We start from the raw sequence: 20,816 nt of genomic DNA, 5'->3' as shown, positions 1-20,816 counted from the left end.
GTTTGGTGTATAGGGTCCTGCTCACACTCACATCTCCTGTCCTTGTACATGTCTGGTGTATAAGGTCCTGCTCACACTCACATCTCCTGTCCTTGTACATGTCTGGTGTATAAGGTCCTGTTCACACTCATATCTCCTGTCCTTGTACATGTCTGGTCTATAAGGTCCTGTTCACACTCACATCTCCTGTCCCTGTACATGTGTGGTGTATAAGGTCCTGTTCACACTCACATCTCCTGTCCTTGTACATGTCTGGTCTATAAGGTCCTGTTCACACTCACATCTCCTGTCCTCGTACATGTTTGGTGTATAAGGTCCTGCTCACACTCACATCTCCTGTCCTTGTACATGTCTGGTCTATAAGGTCCTTTTCACACTCACATCTCCTGTCCTTGTACATGTGTGGTATATAAGGTCCTGTTCACACTCCCATCTCCTCTCCTTGTACATGTCTGGTGTATAAGGTCCTGCTCACACTCGTATCTCCTGTCCTCGTACATGTCTGGTGTATAAGGTCCTGTTCACACTCACATCTCCTGTCCTTGTACATGTTTGGTGTATAAGGTGCTGCTCACACTCACATCTCCTGTCCTTGTACATGTCTGGTCAATAAGGTCCGGTTCACACTCACATCTCCTGTCCTTGTACATGTCTGGTGTATAAGGTCCTGTTCACACTCACATCTCCTGTCCTTGTACATGTCTGGTGTGTAAGGTCCTGTTCACACTCACATGTCCTGTCCTTGTACATGTCTGGTGTATAAGGTCCTGTTCACACTCACATCTCCTGTCCTCGTACATGTCTGGTGTATAAGGTCTTGTTCACACTCACATCTCCTGTCCTTGTGCATGTCTGGTCTATAAGGTCCTGTTCACACTCACATCTCCTGTCCTTATACATGTCTGGTCTATAAGGTCCTGCTCACACTCACATCTCCTGTCCTTGTACATGTCTGGTCTATAAGGTCCGGTTCACACTCACATCTCCTGTCCTTGTACATGTCTGGTCTATAAGGTCCGGTTCACACTCACATCTCCGGTCCTTGTACATGTGTGGTCTATAAGGTCCTGTTCACACTCACATTTCCTGTCCTTGTACATGTCTGGTGTATAAGGTCCTGCTCACACTCACATCTCCGGTCCTTGTACATGTGTGGTCTATAAGGTCCTGTTCACACTCACATCTCCTGTCCTTGTACATGTCTGGTGTATAAGGTCCTGCTCACACTCACATCTCCTGTCCTTGTACATGTCTGGTGTATAAGGTCCTGTTCACACTCACTTCTCCTGTCCTTGTACATGTCTGGTCCATAAGGTCCTGCTCACACTCACATCTCCTGTCCTTGTACATGTGTGGTGTATAAGGTCCTGCTCACACTCACATCTCCTGTCCTTGTACATGTCTGGTGTATAAGGTCCTGTTCACACTCACATCTCCTGTCCTTGTACATGTCTGGTCTATAAGGTCCTGCTCACACTCACATCTCCTGTCCTTGTACATGTCTGGTGTATAAGGTCCTGTTCACACTCACATCTCCTGTCCTTGTACATGTCCGGTGTATAAGGTCCTGCTCACACTCACATCTCCTGTCCTTGTACATGTCTGGTGTATAAGGTCCTGTTCACACTCACTTCTCCTGTCCTTGTACATGTCTGGTGTATAAGGTCCTGCTCACACTCACATCTCCTGTCCTTGTACATGTCTGGTGTGTAAGGTCCTGTTCACACTCACATCTCCTGTCCTCGTACATGTCTGGTGTATAAGGTCCTGCTCACACTCACATCTCCTGTAATTGTACATGTCTGGTGTATAAGGTCCTGTTCACACTCACATCTCCTGTCCTTATACATGTCTGATCTATAAGGTCCTGTTCACACTCACATCTCCTGCACTCGTACATGTCTGGTGTATAAGGTCCTGTTCACACTCACATCTCCTGCACTCGTACATGTCTGGTGTATAAGGTCCTGTTCACACTCACATCTCCTGACCTTGTACATGTCTGGTGTATAAGGTCCTGCTCACACTCACATCTCCTGTCCTTGTACATGTCTGGTGTATAAGGTCCTGTTCACACTCACTTCTCCTGTCCTTGTACATGTCTGGTCCATAAGGTCCTGCTCACACTCACATCTCCTGTCCTTGTACATGTGTGGTGTATAAGGTCCTGCTCACACTCACATCTCCTGTCCTTGTACATGTCTGGTGTATAAGGTCCTGTTCACACTCACATCTTCTGTCCTTGTACATGTCAGGTCTATAAGGTCCTGCTCACACTCACATCTCCTGTCCTTGTACATGTCTGGTGTATAAGGTCCTGTCCACACATCTCCTGTCCTTGTACATGTCTGGTGTATAAGGTCCTGTTCACACTCACATCTCCTGTCCTTGTACATGTCTGGTGTATAAGGTCCTGTTCACACTCACATCTCCTGTCTTTGTACATGTCTGGTGTATAAGGTCCTGTTCACACTCACATCTCCTGTCCTTATACATGTCTGGTGTATAAGGTCCTGTTCACACTCAAATCTCCTGTCCTTGTACATGTCTGGTGTATAAGGTCCTGTTCACACTCACATCTCCTGTCCTTGTACATGTCTGGTGTATAAGGTCCTGTTCACACTCACATCTCCTGTCCTTGTACATGTCTGGTGTATAAGGTCCTGCTCACACTCACATCTCCTGTCCTTGTGCATGTCTGGTCTAAAAGGTCCTGTTCACACTCACATCTCCTGTCCTTATACATGTCTGGTCTATAAGGTCCTGTTCACACTCACATCTCCTGTCCTTGTACATGTCTGGTCTATAAGGTCCGGTTCACACTCACATCTCCGGTCCTTGTACATGTCTGGTCTATAAGGTCCTGCTCACACTCACATCTCCTGTCCTTGTACATGTCTGGTGTATAAGGTCCTGTTCACACTCACATCTCCTGTCCCTGTACATGTGTGGTGTATAAGGTCCTGTTCACAGTCACATCTCCTGTCCTTGTGCATGTCTGGTCTAAAAGGTCCTGTTCACACTCACATCTCCTGTCCTTATACATGTCTGGTCTATAAGGTCCTGTTCACACTCACATCTCCTGTCCTTGTACATGTCTGGTCTATAAGGTCCTGTTCACACACACATCTCCTGTCCTTGTACATGTCTGGTGTGTAAGGTCCTGTTCACACTCACATCTCCTGTCCCTGTACATGTGTGGTGTATAAGGTCCTGTTCACACTCACATCTCCTGTCCTTGTACATGTCTGGTCTATAAGGTCCTGTTCACACTCACATCTCCTGTCCTCGTACATGTTTGGTGTATAAGGTCCTGCTCACACTCACATCTCCTGTCCTTGTACATGTCTGGTCTATAAGGTCCTTTTCACACTCACATCTCCTGTCCTTGTACATGTCTGGTCTATAAGGTCCTTTTCACACTCACATCTCCTGTCCTTGTACATGTGTGGTATATAAGGTCCTGTTCACACTCCCATCTCCTCTCCTTGTACATGTTTGGTGTATAAGGTCCTGCTCAAACTCGCATCTCCTGTCCTCGTACATGTCTGGTGTATAAGGTCCTGCTCACACTCACATCTACTGTCCTTGTACATGTGTGGTGTATAAGGTTCTGCTCACACTCACATCTCCTGTCCTTGTACATATCTGGTGTATAAGGTCCTGCTCACACTCACATCTCCTGTCCTTGTACATGTCTGGTCTATAAGGTCCTGCTCACACTCACATCTCCTGTCCTTGTACATGTCTGGTGTATAAGGTCCTGTTCACACTCACATCTCCTGTCCTTGTACATGTCTGGTGTATAAGGTCCTGCTCACACTCACATCTCCTGTCCTTGTACATGTCTGGTGTATAAGGTCCTGTTCACACTCACATCTCCTGTCCTTGTACATGTCTGGTGTATAAGGTCCTGTTCACACTCACATCTCCTGTCCTTGTACATGTCTGGTGTATAAGGTCCTGTTCACACTCACATCTCCTGTCCTTGTACATGTCTGGTGTATAAGGTCCTGCTCACACTCACATCTCCTGTCCTTGTACATGTCTGGTGTATAAGGTCCTGTTCACACTCACATCTCCTGTCTCTGTACATGTCTGGTCTATAAGGTCCTGTTCACACTCACATCTCCTGTCCTTGTACATGTCTGGTCTATAAGGTCCTGCTCACACTCACATCTTTTGTCCTTGTACATGTCTGGTGTATAATGTCCTGTTCACACTCACATCTCCTGTCCTTGTACATGTCTGGTGTATAAGGTCCTGTTCACCCTCACATCTCCTGTCCTTGTACATATCTGGTCTATAAGGTCCTGTTCACACTCACATCTCCTGTCCTTGTACATGTCCGGTCTATAAGGTCCTGTTCACACTCACATCTCCTGTCCTTGTACATGTCTGGTGTATAAGGTCCTGTTCACACTCACATCTCCTGTCCTTGTACATGTCTGGTGTATAAGGTCCTGCTCACACTCACATCTCCTGTCCTCGTATATGTCTGGTGTATAAGGTCCTGCTCACACTCACATCTCCTGTCCTTGTACATGTGTGGTCTATAAGGTCCTGCTCACACTCACATCTCCTGTCCTTGTACATGTCTGGTGTATAAGGTCCTGCTCACACTCACATCTCCTGTCCTTGTACATGTCTGGTCTATAAGGTCCTGCTCACACTCACATCTCCTGTCCTTGTACATGTCTGGTGTATAAGGTCCTGTTCACAATCACATCTCCTGTCCTTGTACATGTCTGGTGTATAAGGTCCTGCTCACATCACATCTCCTGTCCTTGTACATGTCTGGTGTATAAGGTCCTGCTCACACTCACATCTCCTGTCCTTGTACATGTCTGGTCTATAAGGTCCTTTTCACACTCACATCTCCTGTCCTTGTACATGTCTGGTCTATAAGGTCCTTTTCACACTCACATCTCCTGTCCTTGTACATATCTGGTGTATAAGGTCCTGCTCACACTCACATCTCCTGTCCTTGTACATGTCTGGTGTATAAGGTCCTGCTCACATCACATCTCCTGTCCTTGTACATGTCTGGTGTATAAGGTCCAGCTCACACTCACATCTCCTGTCCTTGTACATGTCTGGTCTATAAGGTCCTTTTCACACTCACATCTCCTGTCCTTGTACATGTCTGGTCTATAAGGTCCTTTTCACACTCACATCTCCTGTCCTTGTACATGTGTGGTATATAAGGTCCTGTTCACACTCCCATCTCCTCTCCTTGTACATGTTTGGTGTATAAGGTCCTGCTCAAACTCGCATCTCCTGTCCTCGTACATGTCTGGTGTATAAGGTCCTGCTCACACTCACATCTACTGTCCTTGTACATGTGTGGTGTATAAGGTTCTGCTCACACTCACATCTCCTGTCCTTGTACATATCTGGTGTATAAGGTCCTGCTCACACTCACATCTCCTGTCCTTGTACATGTCTGGTCTATAAGGTCCTGCTCACACTCACATCTCCTGTCCTTGTACATGTCTGGTGTATAAGGTCCTGTTCACACTCACATCTCCTGTCCTTGTACATGTCTGGTGTATAAGGTCCTGCTCACACTCACATCTCCTGTCCTTGTACATGTCTGGTGTATAAGGTCCTGTTCACACTCACATCTCCTGTCCTTGTACATGTCTGGTGTATAAGGTCCTGCTCACACTCACATCTCCTGTCCTTGTACATGTCTGGTGTATAAGGTCCTGTTCACACTCACATCTCCTGTCCTTGTACATGTCTGGTGTATAAGGTCCTGCTCACACTCACATCTCCTGTCCTTGTACATGTCTGGTGTATAAGGTCCTGTTCACACTCACATCTCCTGTCTCTGTACATGTCTGGTCTATAAGGTCCTGTTCACACTCACATCTCCTGTCCTTGTACATGTCTGGTCTATAAGGTCCTGCTCACACTCACATCTTTTGTCCTTGTACATGTCTGGTGTATAATGTCCTGTTCACACTCACATCTCCTGTCCTTGTACATGTCTGGGGTATAAGGTCCTGTTCACCCTCACATCTCCTGTCCTTGTACATATCTGGTCTATAAGGTCCTGTTCACACTCACATCTCCTGTCCTTGTACATGTCCGGTCTATAAGGTCCTGTTCACACTCACATCTCCTGTCCTTGTACATGTCTGGTGTATAAGGTCCTGTTCACACTCACATCTCCTGTCCTTGTACATGTCTGGTGTATAAGGTCCTGCTCACACTCACATCTCCTGTCCTCGTATATGTCTGGTGTATAAGGTCCTGCTCACACTCACATCTCCTGTCCTTGTACATGTGTGGTCTATAAGGTCCTGCTCACACTCACATCTCCTGTCCTTGTACATGTCTGGTGTATAAGGTCCTGCTCACACTCACATCTCCTGTCCTTGTACATGTCTGGTCTATAAGGTCCTGCTCACACTCACATCTCCTGTCCTTGTACATGTCTGGTGTATAAGGTCCTGTTCACACTCACATCTCCTGTCCTTGTACATGTCTGGTGTATAAGGTCCTGCTCACATCACATCTCCTGTCCTTGTACATGTCTGGTGTATAAGGTCCTGCTCACACTCACATCTCCTGTCCTTGTACATGTCTGGTCTATAAGGTCCTGTTCACACTCACATCTCCTGTCCTTGTACATGTCTGGTCTATAAGGTCCTTTTCACACTCACATCTCCTGTCCTTGTACATGTCTGGTCTATAAGGTCCTTTTCACACTCACATCTCCTGTCCTTGTACATGTGTGGTATATAAGGTCCTGTTCACACTCCCATCTCCTCTCCTTGTACATGTTTGGTGTATAAGGTCCTGCTCAAACTCGCATCTCCTGTCCTCGTACATGTCTGGTGTATAAGGTCCTGCTCACACTCACATCTACTGTCCTTGTACATGTGTGGTGTATAAGGTTCTGCTCACACTCACATCTCCTGTCCTTGTACATATCTGGTGTATAAGGTCCTGCTCACACTCACATCTCCTGTCCTTGTACATGTCTGGTCTATAAGGTCCTGCTCACACTCACATCTCCTGTCCTTGTACATGTCTGGTGTATAAGGTCCTGTTCACACTCACATCTCCTGTCCTTGTACATGTCTGGTGTATAAGGTCCTGCTCACACTCACATCTCCTGTCCTTGTACATGTCTGGTGTATAAGGTCCTGTTCACACTCACATCTCCTGTCCTTGTACATGTCTGGTGTATAAGGTCCTGCTCACACTCACATCTCCTGTCCTTGTACATGTCTGGTGTATAAGGTCCTGTTCACACTCACATCTCCTGTCCTTGTACATGTCTGGTGTATAAGGTCCTGCTCACACTCACATCTCCTGTCCTTGTACATGTCTGGTGTATAAGGTCCTGTTCACACTCACATCTCCTGTCTCTGTACATGTCTGGTCTATAAGGTCCTGTTCACACTCACATCTCCTGTCCTTGTACATGTCTGGTCTATAAGGTCCTGCTCACACTCACATCTTTTGTCCTTGTACATGTCTGGTGTATAATGTCCTGTTCACACTCACATCTCCTGTCCTTGTACATGTCTGGTGTATAAGGTCCTGTTCACCCTCACATCTCCTGTCCTTGTACATATCTGGTCTATAAGGTCCTGTTCACACTCACATCTCCTGTCCTTGTACATGTCCGGTCTATAAGGTCCTGTTCACACTCACATCTCCTGTCCTTGTACATGTCTGGTGTATAAGGTCCTGTTCACACTCACATCTCCTGTCCTTGTACATGTCTGGTGTATAAGGTCCTGCTCACACTCACATCTCCTGTCCTCGTATATGTCTGGTGTATAAGGTCCTGCTCACACTCACATCTCCTGTCCTTGTACATGTGTGGTCTATAAGGTCCTGCTCACACTCACATCTCCTGTCCTTGTACATGTCTGGTGTATAAGGTCCTGCTCACACTCACATCTCCTGTCCTTGTACATGTCTGGTCTATAAGGTCCTGCTCACACTCACATCTCCTGTCCTTGTACATGTCTGGTGTATAAGGTCCTGTTCACACTCACATCTCCTGTCCTTGTACATGTCTGGTGTATAAGGTCCTGCTCACATCACATCTCCTGTCCTTGTACATGTCTGGTGTATAAGGTCCTGCTCACACTCACATCTCCTGTCCTTGTACATATCTGGTCTATAAGGTCCTGTTCACACTCACATCTCCTGTCCTTGTACATGTCTGGTGTATAAGGTCCTGCTCACACTCACATCTCCTCTCCTTGTACATGTGTGGTCTATAAGGTCCTGTTCACACTCACATCCCCTGTCCTTGTACATGTGTGGTCTATAAGGTCCTGTTCACACTCACATCTCCTGTCCCTGTACATGTCTGGTCTATAAGGTCCTGTTCACACTCACATCTCCTGTCCTTGTACATGTCTGGTGTATAAGGTCCTGCTCACACTCACATCTCCTGTCCTTGTACATGTCTGGTGTATAAGGTCCTGTTCACACTCACATCTCCTGTCCTTGTACATGTCTGGTGTATAAGGTCCTGCTCACACTCACATCTCCTGTCCTTGTACATGTCTGGTGTATAAGGTCCTGCTCACACTCACATCTCCTGTCCTTGTACATGTGTGGTCTATAAGGTCCTGCTCACACTCACATCTCCTGTCCTTGTACATATCTGGTATATAATGACCTGTTCACACTCACATCTCCTGACATTATGGCTTTGCATGTGTCTGTGCACACTGCCGTGCGTTATTACATTGCTGTGGCGATAAAACATTCTGCTTTGTGTTTGTGGACATTGTGTGGGATGTGCTGCGGTTTTGCTGCAGTTTCTCTCTATTTCCCTGCTGATGATAAGTCATCACTGCTCTGATGCGCTGAGGTGTCGTTACTGTGTAACATCCCCCTCCCTGCAGCCGCCATTGTACAGAGAAGCCGCTGCCCCTTTAATAAGCCGAGCGGCCGCGGAGTCTCTGCCGACACATAAATCTCTGAGCCCAGAGGGAGGGGGCGGCGCCTTCCCCTTTAAGCGGCTCATCAATGCAGGCGGGCGAGACCATTGCGGCAGAGAGGGAGGGGGGGTCGCGGCTGTGGTGTTTGTGTAATCTGAGGGCTGTGGTCCCGGGGGTCCCCAGTGGTGGCGGGAGCGGGTCCGGGGGTGGGTGTAGGGTGTCAGGCGGGGGGTCTGTCCTCCTGTGTGGGTGCAGGATGAGGCCGGAGCCCGGGCGCTGCCGCAGCCCCCCCTCCCCCGGGCCGCGCTCACACAATGCACCGGCTCCATCTTGCAGCGCGCGGCCGTTGGCCCCCCCTTGTTTATCGTTAGTTCAGTCCGGATACAATGTTGCTAATGCTGGACACTTAGTATCGGCCGCAGATCTGGGGGGGAGCAGCGCTCTCTGTGCGGGGGGGTTCGAGCCATTTTTATATATATAATTATTTTTTTTGCAGATGGGGGCTGGGGAGCGGCAGGGTGAAAGGTCACAGCCGGGGCCATATTTTGGGCAGTAAATGATGCACAAATAATCTGCAGGGGAGGAGGGAGTACATTTAGGGAAAGAAGAGGGAAAAGTGCGGAGGGGGAGGGAGCAGGAGGTGACGTCACTGCAGCCCGCAGCCGCTTTATTCTGGGCTCTGTGTTTTTTATGGGATTTTTTTTTTCTTTCCCCTCTTTTAAATGAAGAGAAAATTTCCGCCTTTAGGGGGCAGTGATCAGGCGTAGAGACAGAAGCAGCCAAGGCTCAGGAGGGAGGGGGCGTCCTCAGCCGGGAGAGGGGGGAGACACAAGGACCCCAAATATTTAGACTAAAAAAAGGTTTTTATTATTTTATTTCTGCACCATGGATGCAAACTGGACCAGCTTTATATTCCAGGTAATGTGCGGGCGGGGGAGGGGGCATGCAGCGGCCATGGGGGGCTGGAGACGGCTGCACAGGGGGCCGCAGCCGAGCCCTGGGTATTTGCATCTCCCTCTGCCTTGTGTGTGTGTATTTTTTGCAGGGAGGGAGGGAGAGGAGAGAGAGATGGTGTTGGGTGTTTAAATCACCACCCCTCCCTCCCATCGCCTTCCTCTCCCTCTTTCCTTTCATAGAAATAGTGAGGCGTAGTGCGAGGGATGATCTGTGCTCCCCGCGTGGAGGGGTCCTGGTAACCTACCTGCCATTGTCTGATGCATTAATAGGATTTGGTGCATGGAGGGTGGACGCGGCCGAGCTGCCATCACTAAACGCAGAATTGGGTTATGATTGATTCTTAGTCTGGGGTTGTTGGGGGTCTGTGGATCCGGGGTCAGGGGCACCGCTCTATGTATAGGATCCGTATATCCTATATATAGAACCGGCACATAGCTGAGGGCAGGGTTACACGGGCTCTGCAATGTTCTCATGTGTAACATTACCAGTATCCACCATGAACCTTCCCTGCTGGGCTGAAGAGCTTACATTCGGGCCAGTAAGCGGCTCTGAATTAGTGGATGTTTGGGTTCTGGTCCATAGAATATAACGTGTTCCTGCGTCTGACACCTCTGTAGGCAGGTGGGACTCGTGGTGGGCGCCCGCCATCCTGTTATATACATGACATGGCTCGACCATCGCTGTCACATTTGGCAGATTTTTAACTTTTTCAAACAAAAGAAACTTGCGGTTCAGCCCAATTCCCTGCCTTCCCCTGTCTCGTCCTGTATACGGCTCATTATATTCCTGTATCCTCACATACAGACTTCTATATACCTGGTGTATTGGGAGTCATGGATGAACTTCTGCCCTGCCTTCCCCTGTCTCATGTGTATACGGCTCATAGTATTCCTGTATCCTCACATACAGACTTCTATATACCTGGTGTATTGGGAGTCATGGATGAACTTCTGCCCTGCCTTCCCCTGTCTCGTCCTGTATATGGCTCATATGCCACATATGCCACATGTACAGACTTAAGGCCGAATTTACACGAATGTATGCCCGCCGGGCCATAGCTGGGTGGGCATATGTCTTGCGCGCTAAAGAGGAGGAGTGAGCCCTACCCTCTCCATAAAGATGCACGGTGTACAGGCTGTAACACAGGGAAAGATGGGATATGTCCTATCTTTTCCCCGTATACAGAGCGGTAAGGTTCCACATGTGTGTGTCAATGTATCGCTCAGTGCGGCCATTGCTGCCAATGGGGGACATATGTACAGCCGCAAGCTTGTCGCCGTGCATGCGCCCCCCCCCCCATACAGTTGTGTGAATGTGGCCTTTTATAAACGTGGTGTATTGGTAGTTATGGACGTACTTCAGCCCAAGTCCCTGCTCTCTCGTATCATGTATATGGCTCATTATATTCCTGTATCCACATGGACAGATATATGTATATATTATATATATTCGGTGTATTGGTAGTTTTGGACGTACTTCAGTTCAGCTTTTCTCTCTCCCTTCAGACCCCTCCGCCACCCCCTGCTGAGTCCCTTCAAGTTGAACTATTACCTGTTCTTGCTACTGTTACTGCACCCGATGGATCTCTCACGGCACAGACAATGGTGCACACGATGGCACCTCAACACCCTTCAACGGTCGACACGGCTGCCCTCAAGCAGGTGGTGCCCGGCCTGTCCATCCCGCAGCAGATGGTACAGACCCCAGTTACATCCCAGCCTTCTTCAGTCTCCACATCTCTCCCCCTGCAGCCGGTCATGGAACTTCCCAAAAAGTCAAAGAGCCGAGGCCCCTACATATGTTCCTTGTGCTCCAAAGAGTTTAAGAATGGCTACAATCTCCGGAGACATGAAGCGATCCACACAGGCGCCAAGCCGGCACGGGCGCAGCCTGTGGTGAAGATGCCCACCATGGTTCCTCTTAGTTTGCTTAGTGTCACTGGGACTGTTGGAACCGGTACAGAATCCCTGGAGGTTCCTACATCCCCATCAACGCTGCCTCTACCGGGACCCTCTCCTACAGCGAAAAAAATCCGGAAAAACCATGCCTGTGAGATGTGCGGAAAAGCCTTTAGGGATGTGTACCACCTGAATCGCCACAAGTTGTCACACTCTGATGAGAAACCCTACTCCTGCCACGTCTGTCAGCAACGCTTCAAGCGCAAGGACCGAATGACGTACCACGTCCGCTCCCACGATGGGACGGTGCACAAGCCGTACATATGTAGCCACTGTGGGAAAGGGTTCTCCCGGTAAGATGCCGCTGTTACGTTACTGTATTTCCCGGGTGTCTCTCCCAGTCCCATATCGATCAAATCTTTTTGTCTATTTCAGTCCAGATCATCTGAACAGTCATGTAAGACAAGTGCACTCTACAGAGCGTCCCTTTAAATGCCAGGTACCCCCATGTCCATCCGTTTTGATGTTGTATTGGTTGCCATTGTGTTCGCCCTTACATCCATGTGTTCTCTTTCCGGCTACAGACCTGTGAAGCCGCTTTTGCTACAAAGGACAGACTGAGGGCCCATATGGTGCGGCACGAGGAGAAGGTTCCTTGTCACGTGTGTGGAAAGCTACTCAGCGCTGCCTACATCACCGACCACATGAAGGTCCACAACCAGGGCCCCAACCATGTGTGTGAGCTGTGCAACAAAGGTAAGACGTGTGTTCTGTGTTACACATGTATCCGCTCCTCAATCCAACACCACACATCTGGCATATCCCAATATCCAGCGATGCTCTTCACGGCCGTGTATGAACACGGTTCTATGGTGGGGTGGGTGGTCTTTGAGAGCCTCTGCATTGCTCTTCATGGTGGACTTCTGTACAGATGTAAATAGATAAAGGGGTCTTCTTTAACATGTTATAGTAGAGTAGAAGATTCTCTGTAATGATAAGTAAAATAACAGTGAGGTCCTTGATTTTTGTATCTTATGTCACAAGGACGTGGAGATTCATGTATATATTAGAATGATGTCACCTATGATATAAGACAATGGAATGTTTATTGCAAATGTCAAAATAAGCAGTAAAGAGCTTCTTGAGGGAGGGGCATGGGAATGTAAGACTCCTTGGGGGTGGAGCTTGGCTGTGTACAATGAATAAAGGAACCAGTAAAGCAAAGTAAACATTTTTGTTTCAATTCCTCACCCCTAGTAACACGAGTTTATTCTTCGGGTTAGATTCTGCTGCATATGTTAAATGGACACATAGATTTCTAAAAGTAAAGGGGCCAAGATTTTTCACGGCATATAAAATAAAAATTTTATTTTATGGGAAGGGGAGACCCCCCAAAAAAAAAAAATCTTACTTTGATTTTACTGGTTCTTTATGGGGGTAACAGCTGATTGATAAGGGGATCACTTTCTAATGATGGAGCGATGCCTGTGGCCCGGCCTTAAAGTGGCGTGTGCTTCTCCTCCCCCGTGTAGGTTTTGCCACGGCCGCGTACCTGCGGGTCCATTCGGTGAAGCATCACGGTCTGGTGTGCCCACGGGCAGACAGCTTCCTCTGCAAGTTGTGCAGCGTTCACTGCAAAACCCTGGCACAGCTGAGCGGCCATATGCACACACACGTCATGTCGGGGGCCACGGGCCTTGCTGAGGGACCCCCACTGCAGTGACCAAGGCAAGAGCCTAGTAACCTTTTCCCTTCCCTTTCCTGGGGATGTATGCATTGTGGTAGCTGGAGGCTGTGCTGAGCATTGCTGGGTTTTGGGGTATGCCCTCTAGTCCTCCATACCTCCTCTTGTAGCATGCCTGTTATGTCATGAAATGATTGTGCTTGGAGACCCCTTGTGTCCTCTATCCCTCCCGACCCCTCGCTCTGCTTTTCTAGATGCTTCATTTATATTTTCTGTAGCGTATGTGTTTGTAAAGTCAATATATGTTCTGATCCGTTGACTCTATCCACCCCTCCCCACCTCATGTTTCTAAATGCATAAAACCCAATTACTCACCTGCCCCTTTCTTCTCTCCTCCCTTACAGGGACCTGCCAAGTATGTCCACTTGCGGATCCGACGGCTGCCGTAACCGCTGTGCTTCCGAACACTGGTGTTCCCGGCATGATGTCCACACAGCCCTGGTGACTGGCTCTCCTGGAGGGGGGTGCAGACAACGATACCTCTCTCTTCTGATGTGCTTGTGTACAGGGTTTTGGGGTTGCAGCTCTTCTCCAGGCTCTGACACACTTATATTCTGAAGAGTGGTTGCATGTAACCCTCCTCCCACCTTCTGTCCATGAGGCTGTAAGAAGGTGACAAAGGATCTAGGAAAATGACCTCTATACTGACAAGCTTGGCCGCTATGGACCCTATTGCCCCCGGTTTACAGCCACCCATTGTCCAAGAAGCCTGATTGGTACATTACACACCCCTGTGTGTAACGATTGTAGGACTTCATGTCACTTCTATCTCAGTCTTGAGCGGAGCCCCTGGAATTTGTGTAACACCTTGCGTGGAGGCCACAGATGTAGCGGCCACTGATGGGGGTGAATAAGCTACGAATTAGCCCCTGGCCAGTGCAGTTGTCAGGTCTGTGCTCTGCAGGGATGTGCACACAATGCTGCGATGTGTGAGCCGGCTACTCTTGCTAATAATTAGTATTTCCATTAAAACATAGGAGCGTCGTGGGCAACAGCCCAATGGGTGAGAGCGGAGGAGGGTGGTAGATGGCTGCGGTGGTCCACAGGATACAGACATTGGGTCGGTGGTGTGTGCTGCTGCAGAGCGAGGTGAACGGTAGAGGAAAGTAGTAGCCAACTTCTCTGTAACTTGGTGGCGGATCGCCCTTTATGATAAGTCTGCCACGCGAAATCTCGCCATGTCTCTGCCACGTCTCCCTCATTTTGCAGAATCCGGCTTTGCGGGTGCCTAGGAGGTGCTGGATCGGAAATCCTGTAGACCAATACAGATGATGGGTTACTCCCCTTGCCCGGCATGTAGAACACAGGGTGGTATCGAGATTTAACTCCTCTCCTTGTGACCGCCCCCGCTCCTGCTGATCTGATTTACATTATGGAGCAGCGGGAGCCGGATGTCGGAATCCTATGCTGTGATATTGAATCAAAAAGAAAAATCTTGACCCCCCCCCCCTCTAAGCCGCGAAACAAAATTGGAGTCAAGTTGGCTGAAGCTGCCATATATGGCTCCCCGGACATCGGGTGATGGGCGAGAGACGAGTCGCCTGGATTTGGTCATCCAGTAGTTTTCAGGGTTTGGTCAGGTTAGTCTGACAGCGACTTACCTGCCTCTTCTCCATGAGAATCCTCCTCTAAACTGAGCTGAGGACCGGTCCTGGCTATTCGCGATGGATCTTGTGTAGCCGGAGGCCTCTCCGGGGTGGTGAATGGGCCACATTCATCAAATGGGAACAGTGTTACACTACAAGTCCCGGCACAGCCAGGAGCCTGTGCCGAAATATCGGCCTATGAATTACATGTCCCTTCTCTAGTGAATGGATACATTTCGCATATAAGTTTTTTAGATTTTTAACTATTTTTAGTTCTCTTGTATTTTTAGTTTTTTTTTTTTTTTTTAAGTTATAATATAATATAAAATGAATTAGAATAATTAAAAACCGGGCAGATTTAGCTTAGAGAAGGTAGACGTATATATTTTTATAGCCGCTGCTGCTGCGGCTCTTCTTCCATGGTGCTCTCGTTATTGTGAATTTTGTTTTATAAAGATGAATTCTGATAAAATTTTCATTTTTCTGGTGATTATCCCTTAAGACAAGTCGGTAGATTTGTATTGGTGAAGACCCTGAGCTGCAGCCCCGGGATGAGGGGCTTCACATTATTAACAGCTGAGATCCAAGGGGAATTTAGGGTTTCATCTCGGGAAGGTTCACACCTGCTATAAGTTGTCATTAGATTCTGTCATTAGGAGACGTCATTGTTAATGGGTCGTTGGGCGACTGGACTGGAGTGATCTACTGGGTCAGGATGATGGATGAAGACGCACTGGATCGATTGGGGCACATTTACTTACCCGGTCCAGTCGCGATCCTGCGGTGCGTTGTCCGATGCTGATTCGGGTTCTGCCGGGATTCACTAAGATCCGTGCGCCCAGTATCCTGCATGTGTCGCTGCTGCGCCGAGGTCCGCCGGAGTTCACCTTCTTCGTGCCGGTGCATGTGAGTGCTGATCTTGCGACACAAATTCTTTTTTTAATTCTGCGTTTTTTCCGAATGCGTCAGGTTGTCCAACGGCAATTTAGCGCAAATCGGAAATATTCGGGAAAGCCGACGAAAGTGCGGTGTTCAGACCCTTTAGTAAATGAGCCCCAATGAATCTGATTTCCTACACGTAACCCCTTTGCGCCATATTCCGCCTCCTCCCATAAGGAGTAACGGTGAGCGTAGCCCTGATTTACTTCGTGACCTAATGTCTTAAAGCCGCTCAGGAGATGCGACTAGTCAGACGCACGACTCACGTCTTATTACTTGCTCCAACCTCCTCCATTCAGTCCAAGTGGGGCGAACACAACGTAAAGGCTGCCCCACCATACACGTGATGGACCCCCCCCCCCCCACCAGACACGTGATACATCTCCTACCATCGGCCTCAGTAAGATTGTAGACCTGTTAATTCCTCTATAAGCAGCGTATCTAAACCCTGGGGTGGATCTGCTGAGGCTTTGATATCGGGACAGATCTCATCAGGTCATTAACCACCAGTGATGATGGAGATCTACTGTATTGTGTTCTAGAGATCCCTCATCGAGCAGAAGACTTTAGATGTGTAGGATGAGATGATGCTCTGCACTAGGATGAGATGATGCTCTGCACTAGGATGAGATGATGCTCTGCACTAGGATGAGATGATGCTCTGCACTAGGATGAGATGATGCTCTGCACTAGGATGAGATGATGCTCTGCACTAGGATGAGATGATGCTCTGCACTAGGATGAGATGATGCTCTGCACTAGGATGAGATGATGCTCTGCACTAGGATGAGGCCGGTTTCATCATCTTCATGGTCATCTTCGGGTACGTTTCATGGTGTCCCGGAGCAGTAGACAGGTCTGCAGCGGTTCCCCCTGAGATGTGGTCCCTCTCGTTTAGTTTTTTCCTCTTCCTTGATTGGACTTGGAAGGTTCCTGATGAAGGCAGTGGTTTTCCGTAAACTTCTCCATGTATATAATTTCCAGAAGCCTGTGTACATCCCTTTATCCTGTGTCCTCCGTCATTTCATCCCTTCGTTGTCTCCTTCATGTCTTTTATTTGCCCTGCATGTTGTCCTGGAGCCTATACAAGGGCTGCGATCCGGCTCTGCTCTGCCAGGGGGTTAATGTTTGGTTAGTAACACACGATGGGTGAGCACAGATGTGGTGTGGGTGCATGAGACCTTGTGTATATAATGTGTACAGGGGAGGTTACAGCTGTATATAATGTACGTGTCACATGCATCTCTCACTGTAAATACTGAAACTGCTGGAAATCTGTCATTTTGATAACTGTTCAAGAAAAAAAAAGTAAAAAAAAAAAGTTTTTTCTTAACTGTCCGTGTGGTGACGACCTCCTTCCACCTCCGCACCCGTCTCTACATCACCGCGGGATCTTCTTCAGTTCTTGACCCCCCCCCCCCTTAGTAAATAACATGTCCCCAACCTGTTCTCAGTGTCATATAACCTGTCTCCGTATATAAAGTATTCACCTGTCTCACCCCTCATTGTTACTTATGAACCATTCAGAATTTTAGTAAAAATAATAAATCCCACGTGTTATGTTTGTGTATTTATTTGGAGCATTAACCAACAATTTATTATTTACAGAATACCTGTACAAAGGGGGCAGTATTATAGTAGTTATATTCTTGTACATAGGGGGCAGTATTATAGTAGTTATATTCTTGTACATAGGAGGCAGTATTATAGTAGTTATATTCTTGTACATAGGGGGCAGTATTATAGTAGTTATATTCCTGTACATAGGGGGCAGTATTATAGTAGTTATATTCCTGTACATAGGGGGCAGTATTATAGTAGTTATATTCTTGTACATAGGGGGCAGTATTATAGTAGTTATATTCTTGTACATAGGGGGCAGTATTATAGTAGTTATATTCCTGTACATAGGGGGCAGTATTATCGTAGTTATATTCTTGTACATAGAGGGCAGTATTATAGTAGTTATATTCCTGTACATAGGGAGCAGTATTATAGTAGCTATATTCCTGTACATAGGGGGCAGTATTATAGTAGTTATATTCCTGTACATAGGGGGCAGTATTATAGTAGTTATATTCCTGTACATAGGGGGCAGTATTATAGTAGTTATATTCCTGTACATAGGGGGCAGTATTATAGTAGTTATATTCCTGTACATAGGGGCAGTATTATAGTAGTTATATTCTTGTACATAGGGGGCAGTATTATAGTAGTTATATTCTTGTACACAGGGGGCAGTATTATAGTAGTTATATTCCTGTACATAGGAGGCAGTATTATAGTAGTTATATCCCTGTACATAGGGGCAGTATTATAGTAGTTATATTCCTGTACATAGGGGGCAGTATTATAGTAGTTATATTCCTGTACATAGGGGACAGTATTATAGTAGTTATATTCTTGTACATAAGGGGCAGTATTATAGTAGTTATATTCTTGTACATAGGGGGCAGTATTATAGTAGTTATATTCTTGTACATAGGGGGCAGTATTATAGTAGTTATATTCTTGTACATAGGGGGCAGTATTATAGTAGTTATATTCCTGTACATAGAGGGCAGTATTATAGTAGTTATATTCTTGCACATAGGGGGCAGTATTATGGTAGTTATATTCTTGTACATAGGGGCAGTATTATAGTAGTTATATTCTTGTACATAGGGGGCAGTATTATAGTAGTTATATTCTTGTACATAGAGGGCAGTATTATAGTAGTTATATTCCTGTACATAGGGGGCAGTATTATAGTAGTTATATTCTTGTACATAGGGGGCAGTATTATAGTAGTTATATTACTGTATTATTTTCTTGCACATGTATACATGGTATATGTATTTTGCTATCCTGTATAAGGATAATACAGAGGATAATACATGTATGGTCGTTTGACTCTTGCCTCCTGTGTGAATAGTATTTGCCTCTTGTTCCTCTGATGTCAGTGACGTCACAAGGTGTTTCCCCAGTAGGGGGCAGTCCCGGCTCAGGACATGACTTGTGTATCGGATGCAGGTATCCGCTCGCGTTTCCATGGAATCCTTTAACGATGAGAAATGCAGATATCAATCATCGCGTCACAATCCTGCACATTTCTGGGCGCCTCTGCACTGCGTATGTGTCTTTATATAAAGGGGGTTTGATCTGACCACACTTTTTGGGGTGCATTTATAATGCTTGGATCCCTGTAGCACCTTTGCACCCCTAAATTTACTCTGCTGTCTGCATAGCCCAGCACCTCGATAACTCCTTATATCTAACAATGCCCCCAATATACCATCACTTCCCCCACAGCCCCCCTATGTACACATATCCCACCCCCACTCCCACCTCCATCATCCAGCGCACGGATCACATCCCTATAAATCAGTTCTACTATCTCCCTCCCCACCTCCAGATCCTGCACATCCCCCTGCCTCCCTGCCCCCTCCTCACTGCCTCCCTCCCCTCCATTATACCCCTCCTCACTGCTTCCCTGCCCCCTCCATTATACCCCCTCCTCACTGCCTCCCTTACCCCTGCCCCTCCATTATACCCCTCCTCACTGCCTCCCTGCCCCCTCCATTATACCCCCTCCTCACTGCCTCCCTCACCCCCGCCCCTCCATTATACCCCCTCCTCACTGCCTCCCTGCCCCTCCATTATACCCCCTCCTCACTGCCTCCCTGCCCCTCCATTATACCCCCTCCTCACTGCCTCCCTTACCCCTGCCCCTCCATTATACCCCTCCTCACTGCCTCCCTGCCCCCTCCATTATACCCCCTCCTCACTGCCTCCCTCACCCCCGCCCCTCCATTATACCCCCTCCTCACTGCCTCCCTGCCCCTCCATTATACCCCCTCCTCACTGCCTCCCTGCCCCTCCATTATACCCCCTCCTCACTGCCTCCCTTACCCCTGCCCCTCCATTATACCCCTCCTCACTGCCTCCCTGCCCCCTCCATTATACCCCCTCCTCACTGCCTCCCTCACCCCCGCCCCTCCATTATACCCCCTCCTCACTGCCTCCCTGCCCCTCCATTATACCCCCTCCTCACTGCCTCCCTGCCCCTCCATTATACCCCCTCCTCACTGCCTCCCTTACCCCTGCCCCTCCATTATACCCCCTCCTCACTGCCTCCCTGCCCCTCCATTATACCCCCTCCTCACTGCCTCCCTTACCCCTGCCCCTCCATTATACCCCCTCCTCACTGCCTCCCTGCCCCTCCATTATACCCCCTCCTCACTGCCTCCCTGCCCCCTCCATTATACCCCCTCCTCACTGCCTCCCTTACCCCCGCCCCTCCATTATACCCCCCTTCTCACTGCCTCCCTTACCCCTGCCCCCGCCATTATACCCCTCCTCACTGCCTCCCTGCCTCTCCATTATACCCCCTCCTCACTGCCTCCCTGCCCCCAACAATATACCCCCTCCTCACTGCCTCCCTGCCCCTCCATTATACCCCCTCCTCACTGCCTCCCTGCCCCTCCATTATACCCCCTCCTCACTGCCTCCCTCACCCCGCCCCTCCATTATACCCCCTCCTCACTGCCTCCCTTACCCCTGCCCCTCCATTATACCCCCTCCTCACTGCCTCCCTGCCCCTCCATTATACCCCCTCCTCACTGCCTCCCTTACCCCTGCCCCTCCATTATACCCCCTCCTCACTGCCTCCCTGCCCCTCCATTATACCCCCTCCTCACTGCCTCCCTTACCCCTGCCCCTCCATTATACCCCCTCCTCACTGCCTCCCTGCCCCTCCAATTTACCCCCTCCTCACTGCCTCCCTGCC

General features: G+C 48.4%; 1 protein-coding gene across 2 annotated transcripts; it reads left to right on the top strand.

The window, feature by feature from the left end:
• Positions 1-9,205: 9,205 nt before the first annotated feature.
• Positions 9,206-17,601, top strand: MAZ (MYC associated zinc finger protein). Of its 2 annotated transcripts, XM_072119490.1 has the most exons (6): positions 9,206-9,842; positions 11,387-12,132; positions 12,215-12,278; positions 12,364-12,535; positions 13,312-13,507; positions 13,868-17,601. In XM_072119490.1, exons 1-5 carry the CDS (start codon positions 9,810-9,812, stop codon positions 13,500-13,502), a joined length of 1,206 nt encoding a protein of 401 aa, XP_071975591.1. In that variant the 5' UTR covers positions 9,206-9,809; the 3' UTR covers positions 13,503-13,507; positions 13,868-17,601. The 2 variants fall into 2 exon arrangements, with proteins under 2 accessions (XP_071975591.1, XP_071975592.1); XM_072119491.1 differs by lacking the exon at positions 13,312-13,507 and having other exon boundaries at positions 9,212-9,842.
• Positions 17,602-20,816: the final 3,215 nt, after the last annotated feature.

The sequence above is a fragment of the Engystomops pustulosus genome, chromosome 8, assembly GCF_040894005.1.
Source record: "Engystomops pustulosus chromosome 8, aEngPut4.maternal, whole genome shotgun sequence".
Classification (NCBI taxonomy): domain Eukaryota; kingdom Metazoa; phylum Chordata; class Amphibia; order Anura; family Leptodactylidae; genus Engystomops; species Engystomops pustulosus.
Note: the sequence above shows the minus strand (reverse complement) of the source record. Positions and strands in the feature narration are given on the sequence as shown.